The sequence below is a fragment of the Zootoca vivipara genome, chromosome 16 (assembly GCF_965207765.1).
Source record: "Zootoca vivipara chromosome 16, rZooViv2.hap1.1, whole genome shotgun sequence".
NCBI lineage: Eukaryota > Metazoa > Chordata > Lepidosauria > Squamata > Lacertidae > Zootoca > Zootoca vivipara.
Window position 1 is genome coordinate 37,286,942 of NC_142599.1, and position 9,570 is coordinate 37,296,511.

A 9,570-nucleotide genomic window follows, 5' to 3' on the forward strand; every position below is an offset into this window, starting at 1 on the left:
TTCCCTTTCCTTTCACGTAATGCTAGAACTTGCGGGCCTCCCATGAAGCTGAATGTTGGAAGATTTGGGACAGATAAAAGAGAGTGCTTCTTTACGCAGTGCATGGTTATATACTGTGAAACCTGCTCCCTCGGGAGGCAGTAATGGCCACCAACCTAAATGGCTTTAAAAGAGGATTAGAGAAATTCACGGTGGATAAGGCCGCCAATGGCTACTGGTTACTGGAAGCCCGGGGGTGGGAGACTGCTCTTATGCTTGAATCCTGCTTGCTGGCTTCTCACAAGCATCTGGTTGGCCACTGTAAGAACAGGATGCTGGGCTAGATGGCCCATCGGCCGGATCCAGCAGGCTCTTCTTATGTTCTTATGTTCTTAGGGTGTGGTCCAGGCAAGCGGCTTCAGAATTGTCTACTCAACTCCCATTGTGATGTGTGATGGTGATGGTGAAGTCATCAGTATGGGTTTGAAGGTGAGGGTGCCACCCTACTGAGCCCATAAGAAAAAATCCCAACTGCCCAGCTATAGGCAAGGGAGAAGATGCCATCACCCCAAGAAAAAATCTAAGTCCTGGTCAGCCAACTTTTTGGTCTTGAAGAGAGGGGGGAAGGCAAAGCAGACGGACAGAGAGAGAGAGAGAGGCCAGCAAAACTCTCATGGGATCATCTATCCCCCTCCCATTTCTTGGTCAACCTCAACCAAAAAGGAGCCTGACATAAACAACCATGCCTAAGCAGAATGCCCTGGCCATAGGGATTGACCTCGGCACGACCTACTCCTGCGTGGCTGTCTGCCAGCACGACAAAGTGGAGATTATCGCCAACGACCAAGGGAACCGCACAACGCCCAGCTATGTGGCCTTTACCAACAGCGAGCACCTGATTGGGGACCCAGCGAAGAGCCAGGCCTCTCTCAACCCCCAGAACACAGTGTTCGACGCCAAGCGGTTGATTGGCAGGAAATATGAGGACGCCACAGTCCAGGAGGACATCAAGCACTGGCCTTTCACCGTGGTCAACCACGAGGGCAAGCTCAAGGTCCAGGTGTCCCACAAGGGGAAGCAGCGGACCTTCTACCCTGAGGAGATCTCGGCCATGGTATTGGTCAAGATGAAGCAGACAGCCGAGGCCTACCTAGGTTGTTCCATCTCCCAAGCCATTGTCACAGTGCCGGCCTACTTCAACGATGCCCAGCGCCAGGCCACCATCGACGCCGGGGCCATCGCCGGCCTCCAGATCCTGAAGATTATCAATGAGCCAACAGCCGCCGCTATCGCCTATGGCCTCGATGTGAGGAACCAGGAGGCAGGTTGCCGGAACATCCTCATTTTTGACCTGGGCGGGGGCACCTTTGACATCTCCATCCTCTCTGCTGAGGATGGCATCTTTGAGGTGAAAGCCACGTCAGGGGACACTCACTTGGGCGGCGAGGACTTCGACAAGAGGTTGGTGGGCTACCTTGCAGAGGAGTTCCGGAAGAAGTACAGGAAGGACGTCCGCCAGGACAAGAAGGCCATGCAGAGGTTGAAGATTGCGGCCGAGCGCGCCAAGTGCACGCTGAGCTCCTGCAGCAACGCCAGCGTCTCCATCGACTCCCTCTACCAAGGGATTGACTTCCACACGGCCATCACGAGGGCACGTTTTGAGGACCTGTGCTCTGACCTCTTCCGGGCCACCCTGAAGCCCTTGGAGAGGGCTCTGAAAGACGCCAAGATGAGCAAGGGTGACATCAAGGACATTGTGTTGGTTGGGGGCTCCACCCGCATCCCCAAGATCCAGAAGATGCTGAAGGACTTCTTCAACGGGAAGGAGCTGTGCAAGGGCATCAACCCCGATGAAGCGGTGGCTTACGGAGCAGCCATCCAGGCTGCTGTCTTAACAGGCAACCGGACCCCAAAGATGCAGAATGTGTTCCTCCTGGATGTCACCCCTTTGTCTCTGGGGATCAACACCCAAGGCGGGGTCATGGCGACGATCATCAAGCGCAACTCGCCTGTCCCCACGAAGGAGACGATGGAGTTTACCACCACGGAGGACGACCAAGACACCATCTACTTCATGGTGTACGAAGGAGAGAGAGCCCTAACCAAACACAACCACCTCCTGGGCACCTTCACCTTGAAAGGCATCCCTCCGGCCCCCTGCGGGGTCCCCGTCATTGTCGTCACCTTCTCCATCGATGAGAACAACATCCTGACCGTCTCCGCCAAGGACGTGGAGACGGGGAACACCAGCCACCTCACCATCTCAGACACTCAGGGCCACCTCGGCAAAGAGGAGATAGAGAAGATCATTCAGACGGCAGAAGAGTTCAGGGTGAGCGACGTTTCCCAGAAGGAGAAGATTGAGGCTATGAACTCCTTGGAGTCGTGCACTCTCGAACTGAAGAGGGTGGCTGAGGAGCAGGTGCTGGATGTGAAGGCCAAGAGGAGGATGTTGGAGATGTGCAACAGCACCACCTCCTGGCTCGAGGGCAACCCTTTGGCCGAGAAGGTGGAGTGTGAGCAGCGTCAGAAGGACCTGGAAGAAGCGTGGGATTCGATCTGCACCTCCCTCACCCAGAGCGAGAGGGCGGGAGGGACATCTGGGGAAGACCAGAGCGTGGCAATGGAGAAGAATAATGAGGACCCCAAGGACGGGATGGAATGAAATTGCCGAAACTGCCAGAGGGCATTGTTCCACCTACAGGGCACATTAAAAAAGAAATAAGGGTTAAAAGGAAAGGAAGGAAAGTTGTCCTGCCTCTTTGATGCATGCATCCAGAGTTTGCTTTATTTTTGTATCCCACTTTGCTTATTCAAAAAAGGGGGAAAGTACAGTGGAACCTTTTCAAAACGTCGAAAACCCGGAAGTAAATGTTCTAGTTTTTAAGCATTTTTCGGAAGCCGAACATTCAATTCAGTTGTCGGCTATTGTTTCCGGGGCGCCTGCACCAATCGGAAGCTGCTCCTTGGTTTTCGAACGTTTCAGGAGTCGAACGGACTTCCAAAACGGATTTTAGTTTGAGAACCAAGGTTCCACTGTATCCAAAGCAGCATATGGACAAAAGATGGGGGGAGGTCCATAGTTCAGTTGCTAGAGCACCTGTACTGCATGCAATAGGACCCAAGTGGCATCTCCTGGAAGTGCTCAGAACATCTCCAATTTGAAACCCTAAAGAGCTGCTGCCAGTCAGTGTAGGTAGTTCTGACCTAGATAGATATAAGAAGTAGTCTTATACTAAGATCAGTTCTATATTCAGAACCATAAGGGGGGGGGAGTGCTCGTGCTTGGGTCCTGCTTGTGGGTTTCCCAGGAAAGGCATCCAGTTGGCCAGTGGTCCATCTAGCTCAGCATCCTGTTCTCACAAGGCTCTTGTTGTGTTCTTAAGTTTCCAGAATGTTAGCAGGGAAGTGTCTCGATCATCTTGCCCCAAGGGAGAGAGTTCTAGAGTCTCTGGTCCTCACAACCAACCGTGTACTCACCAAAGCATTGCCAGGCATTGGTGGACTGTGTCTCCCTGTCTCCCCAAATATCTCAATGGGCAGGAGGCTGAAACTCAGGTTAAGTATGAAAACATCTGCTGAGGCTCTGAGGCCGAGCTAGTCCCCACAGGGCCTATTGTGACATATGCCGTGATGGGGAGACCACCTGTCCTCTTTGGAGAAAATATCTAGGGCAGAGACAGAGGGAATACCTCCCGCAGGAGCCAAGAGCTCTTCCCCCCCACCCGGCTTCCCCAGGGTTGCCAATTTTCCATCTTTGGCAGAAGGGCTGGGGGCCTGGGGGAAAAGGTCCACCGATGGGAGCAGACCTCAGCCTTGAGAAAGTTCAAGACACCAGCAGCAGCAATGCCTCCCCGCCACAGTCTACCCCCAGGGTTAAAACAGCAGCGTCCAGAACTCGCCCCAGGGCCCCAGCTGTGGGCATAGACCTGGGCACCACCTACTCCTGTGTGGCAGTCTGCCAGAAGGGAAAGGTGGATGTCCTCGCCAACGACCACAGCAGCCACACCACGCCCAGCTGCGTGGCTTTCACTGAGAAGGAACGCCTGGTCGGGGAGCCGGCCGAGTTGCTGCGGGGCCTTAACCCAGAGAACACCATCTTTGGTGCAAAGCGGCTCATCGGCCGCAGGTATGAAGACCCGTCGGTGCAGTCCGACCTGAACCACTGGCCATTCCATGTAGCTGCGGGCAGTGGCGGCAAAGCCAAAGTCCACGTGTCGCACAGAGGGCTGGAGAAGTCCTTCTACCCAGAGGAAATCTCGGCAATGGTGCTGTCCAAGCTGAAGCAGGTGGCGGAGGCCCACCTGGGCCGCCCAGTCACGCAGGCCGTCATCACCGTCCCGGCATACTTCAACGACGCCCAGCGCCAGGCAACGATTGACGCGGGCGCGATTGCAGGGCTCAAGGTCCTGAGGCTGATCAACGAACCCACGGCGGCTGCCATCGCTTACGGCCTGAATGACAGCAGGCAGTGGAAGGAGAGGAGGAACATCCTCGTATTCGACCTGGGCGGGGGGACCTTTGACGTCTCCATCCTCACTGCCCAGGACGGCGTCTTCGAGGTGTTAGCCACGGCTGGGGACACCCACTTGGGTGGGGAGGATTTTGACCAGCGGCTGGCGAACCAGCTCACCCAGGAGTTCAAGAGGAAACATAAGGAGGACCTCAGCCAGTGCAATAAGGCAAAGCAGAGGCTGAAGGCAGCCTGTGAGAAGGCCAAGCGAGTCCTGAGCTCTAATATCACGGCCATCGTCTCCGTCGACTCCCTCTACAAGGGGGTGGATTTCCACACAACCATCACCAGGGCCAGCTTCGAGGGCCTGTGCTCTGACCTCTTCCAGTCCACCATGGTCTATGTGGAGAGGGCACTGGAGGAGGCTGGCATCAAGAAGACCCAGATTGACGACGTTGTCCTCGTCGGGGGTTCCACCCGCATCCCCATGATCCAGAGGCTCCTCTCACAGTTTTTCGACGGGCAAGACTTGTGCAGGGTCATCAACCCAGATGAGGCAGTGGCCCATGGGGCGGCCATCCAAGCCGCCATCTTGACCGGCCAGCGGTACCAAAGCTTGCAGAACCTGCTCCTGTTGGACGTGACTCCCGTCTCCTTGGGGCTGGAGACGGTGGGAGGCGTGATGGATGTCGTGGTCAAGCGCAACTCTCCGATCCCCACAAAGGAAACCAGGAACTTCTCCACCACGGAGGACAACCAAAACAGCCTCTTCTTGCAAGTCTACGAAGGGGAGCGGACGTTGACCAAACACAACCGGCTCCTCGGAACACTCACGCTGGGCGGGCTCCAACCTGCCCCGCGGTGCGTGCCGGTAATTGTGGTCACCTTCCACATCGACCACAACAACATTCTCACTGTGACCGCTACAGAGAGGTCTACTGGCAACCAAAACCAGCTGACGATCACAGACACCCGTGGCCGGTTGGACAGAGAGGAGATGGAGCGAATCATCCATGAGGAGGAAGAGTACTGGGCTCAGGAGAAGGCCGAGCAGGAGAAGAGCGAAGCCCTGAACTCTTTGGAGGCCAGCACTCTGCAACTGAAGAGGGTGGCTGTCGAGGAGAAGGCTCTGGATGACCGGGCAAAGAGGAGGGTCCTGGAGATGTGCGAGGAGACTGCCGCGTGGATGGAGGGCAACCAGAAAGCCCCGAAGAAGGAATACGAGGAACGGAAGAGGGAACTGGAGGACGTCTGCTATTCCATCATCACGCACTTCAGTTCTGACGGAGGGGATCTGTCGCAGATGCAGGGAAGAGGGAAATGCTAGCTCTGGACCTAGATTGGGGTAGATGGTGAGGCACATTAAAAGGAGGAGAAAGTGGATGGGTGGGTGGAGATGTTTCTGCTTCTTGGGAGTGTAAAGAGTGTGGTGCTGCAGCAAAGCGTTGCAGCATATCCATCACCCTCCACCCCGCCCCCAACATTCCGGGACATAAGTTCTGCTAAGGAATCCTTGGAATGTAAGGAGCCTGCTGGATCAGGCCAGTGGCCCATCTAGTCCAGCATCCTGTTCTCAAAAGTGGTCAACCAGAAAGCAGGATCTGAGCACAAGAGCCCTCTCCCCTCCTGTGGTTTCCAGCAACTGGTATTCTGAAGCGTTGCTGCCTCCTTTCCCCCCCTTTTTTATTTTTTAAAAGGGGTGCTGCAGAATTGCTTCCAGAAACCCTTCAACTCTCCCCTGTTTCCTAGCGCAGCTTCAATTTCCTATAATTCTTTTGAGGTGCGTGTAGAAGTTTCTGGTCTCATTCGCTCGCCTTCTCTTCAGACTCTCCATGACATTCAGAATGTGTGGCCGGGTAGGGCTGCTCAACAGGCTTGCAGGCTAGAAACTTTGTCTCCTTTGGGTTGATTGGGCTGTGGCAGGAGACGAGAGAGACAGGGAAAGGGTTCACCTCCCCCTTTTGCTCTCAAGCTGGCTGTTTTGCCGAGGGGGAAATTGCCCCAACCATGGCCACCGCGATCTAATGATATTTAGCAAAGTGATAGTAATGGGCTAATTGCTCGGAAAATGTGAATTAGCCAGGCTGCTGTGGATTCCGTATCAAACGTTATCTTTCAGTGTTTCCCCTTCAAGGCTGCTCTGAAACACATCCTGGGGGATAAGGGTCTTAGCTCATTGGTAGAGCATCTGCTTTGCATGCAGAAGGTCTCTGGTTCAATTCCCGACGGTGTCTCCAGGGAGCATTTGGAGAGATTCCTTTGTCTGAAACCCTGGACAGCCGCGGTCAGCCAGTGTCAGCACTACTGAGAGATATGGACTCGGTATATAAGGCCTGCTGCTAGTTAAATCAGCCCTTTGTTGAGAACAATGAGGACTAGAAAACTCAGCTAGTGCAGAATTCAGCTGCCAGGTTGCTCACTGGGGCAAGACAGTTTGAGCATCTTACACTGATCCTGGCCTGACCGCACTGGCTGACAATTAGTTGCTGGGTCCAATTAAAAGTGCTGGTTTTGACTTTAAAAGGTAAAGGTAAAGGGACCCCTGACCATTAGGTCCAGTCGCGGACAACTCTGGGGTTGTGGCGCTCATCTCACTTTACTGGCCGAGGGAGCCGGCGTACAGCTTCTGGGTCATGTGACCAGCATGACTAAGCCGCTTCTGGTGAACCAGAGCAGTGCATGGAAATGCCGTTTACCTTCCCGCTGGAAGGTACCTATTTATCTACTTGCACTTTGGCGTGCTTTCGAACCGCTAGGTTGGCAGGAGCTGGGACCGAGCAACGGGAGCTCACCCTGTTGTGGGAATTCGAACCGCCGACATTTTGATCGGCAAGCCCTAGGAGAGTATGGTAGGATGTCCCTATTTTCACTGGAGAAATGTTGGAGGGTATGGAGTTATCCGACCCCCCAAGCTGTCTGAAGGCAATCTTGTATAAGGAAAGGTTTTTTAAAAAATGTTTAATGTTTTATTATGTTTTCATATACAGTGGTACCTCTGGTTAAGAACTTAATTCGTTCCGGATGTCCGTTCTTAACCTGAAACTGTTCTTAACCTGAGGTGCCACTTTAGCTAATGGGGCCTCCCACTGCTGCCATGCCACCGGCACGCAATTTCTGTTCTCATCCTGAAGTAAAGTTCTTAACCCGAGGTACTACTTCCAGGTTAGCGGAGTCTGTAACCTGAAGCATTTGTAACCCGAGGTACCACTGTATGTTGGGAGCTGCCCAGAGTGGGCAGTAAAATCAACGTTAACAAATGGGACGTTCCTATTTTCATCCGATAAATGTTTGAGGGTATGCAGCACTTAACGGTTGCTTTCACAGCTCTGGAACCTAGCAGTTCCAAAGCAGGCCAGTGCAAGTATATAAATAGGTACCACTGTGGCAGGAAGGTAAACAGCGTTTTCATGCACTCTGGTTTCCATCATGGTGTTCCGTTGCGCCAGAAGCGGTTTAGTCCTGCTGGCCACATGACCTGGAAAGCTCTCTGTGGACAAACGCCTGCTCCCTCGGCCTGAAAACGAGATGAGCACCGCAACCCCATGGTCGCCTTTGACCGGACTTAACTGTCCAGGGGTCCTTTACCTTTATCTTCTGACCCATCCTGGGCTCCACCCCTCTCGATCTAAAGCTGCCCCTGCCTCCTGCCTGCTACTGGTTCCTGCAAACCACTGCCCCTCTGTCCCGAGTCGGACTCCATCCTCTTCCTCTCCCCCCCCCCCGCTCACTCGCCAGCATCCTGCCCTGCTTCTGAAATGCTGGACAGCTGCTGCCGGTCCCTCTCCCTGTGCTCTGACTCGGTATAAGACAGCAGCCTACATTTCAGTTTCCTTGCTTTGGGCTGCTAGGGGACTCCAGCGTTGCCACCTCTTCTTCTTGCAAGGTCAGCTCGGAGGAGGGGGCACACATGCCCAGGGCTGGCCCCGATCCCTGGCGCACGCAGGGCTGCTCAGCGAGGAGGAGGGAGCTCAGAGGAGCCAGCAAAGGAGCGGAACGAGCTGGCAACCTCGGCCGCCGTTTCCTATAAGCCGCAAATTATCATGCGTGCCGCTCGCTCCCCGCTGGTAATAGGCTTTAATCACCGCAAAGTCATTTGATTTCCCTGTACCACAATTCGGCTTTAATTAATGGTCACTTACGGGAATGGGAAAGAGGGGGGAGGCTGTGTGCTTAGGGTGGGATCTCCTTTCTCTCTCCCTCCCCCCCCCCCGCCTCCCTTTTCCCTTCCTCTCCTTTTTGACGCCGAGAAGATGAATTAACGTTTGGAGTGAGCTCAGGCGCAGAGTGCCAGAAATATGGCTGGTTGGAATCCCTCCAGGGGGGGGGGGCGTAAGCAGCCTGTCCTAATAGCAGGCTTGGCGTATTTTGGGGTGAGGGGGCATAGGATTTTTGGGCTGCCAGCAGAGCTCTGGTACATCTGCCCCAGGCACCGGGTGCGGGTAGGAGAGGAGAGCGCAGAACATGGTCCCCGCTTCAGGATTTAGCATCTGATGGGTTTAAATGTCCTCTTTTGTAGCCCTCGCTGCTGCTGTGTGTTCTTTTTTTCTTTTAAGCGTGAATCTGTCTCTGTTTTTTAAAAAGCACATTTCTAGTCCTCAAAGCTGAGTTCCCTTTTGGGGGGGGGGGGAAATGGCATGCTTTTGGTCCAAATACTTGTGTTTTGTTTTGTTTTTAAGTAAGTTTCTCATTCTCATAGCTAAGTTCCTTTTTTTCAAAAAATGGCCCATCAAGTCCAGCATCCTGTTCCGCCAACCAGATGCCTGCAGGAAACTGGCAAGCAGGATCCGAGCATAAGATACCAGGTTTCCAGAAATTGCTATTCAGAAGCTGGAGGGAGAGCACAGCCATCATGGCTACCGGTAGTAGCCACCGATAGCCCCTCCTCCATGAATTTGCTGAATCCTCTTTCAGAGGTGTCACCCAGAGTGGGTGGAGCAAAACAGCCAGATGGGCAGGGTGAAAATAATAAAATAAATAAAAATAAAACAAAGCCATCCAAGTTGTTGACTGTCACTGCCTCCTGCAGCAGGAAGTTCCACAGTTCTAAGAATGCTCTGCATGGCAAAAGACTGTCTTTTCTCTATCCCGTCGAGTATTCCAGCATTCAGCTTCTTTGGATATTCTTTGGATAAACCCCT

At 53.7% G+C, this 9,570-nt stretch overlaps 2 protein-coding genes across 2 annotated transcripts; both read left to right on the forward strand.

Moving 5' to 3' along the window:
- The first annotated feature begins 721 nt into the window (after window positions 1-721).
- Window positions 722-2,644, forward strand: LOC118075569 (heat shock 70 kDa protein 1-like). The gene has a single exon (XM_035097623.3). It carries the CDS (start codon window positions 722-724, stop codon window positions 2,642-2,644), a length of 1,923 nt encoding a protein of 640 aa, XP_034953514.3.
- Window positions 2,645-3,776: 1,132 nt separating this feature from the next.
- On the forward strand, window positions 3,777-5,759 carry LOC118075568 (heat shock 70 kDa protein 1A-like). The gene has a single exon (XM_035097622.3). The coding sequence runs from the start codon at window positions 3,777-3,779 to the stop codon at window positions 5,757-5,759; it is 1,983 nt and encodes a 660-aa protein (XP_034953513.3).
- The last annotated feature ends 3,811 nt before the right edge of the window (window positions 5,760-9,570 follow it).

Excerpts from the sequence above, each read along its gene's own strand:
- LOC118075569 (XM_035097623.3), top strand. The coding sequence starts at position 722 with ATGCCTAAGCAGAATGCCCTGGCCATAGGGATTGACCTCGGCACGACC.
- LOC118075568 (XM_035097622.3), top strand. The coding sequence starts at position 3,777 with ATGGGAGCAGACCTCAGCCTTGAGAAAGTTCAAGACACCAGCAGCAGC.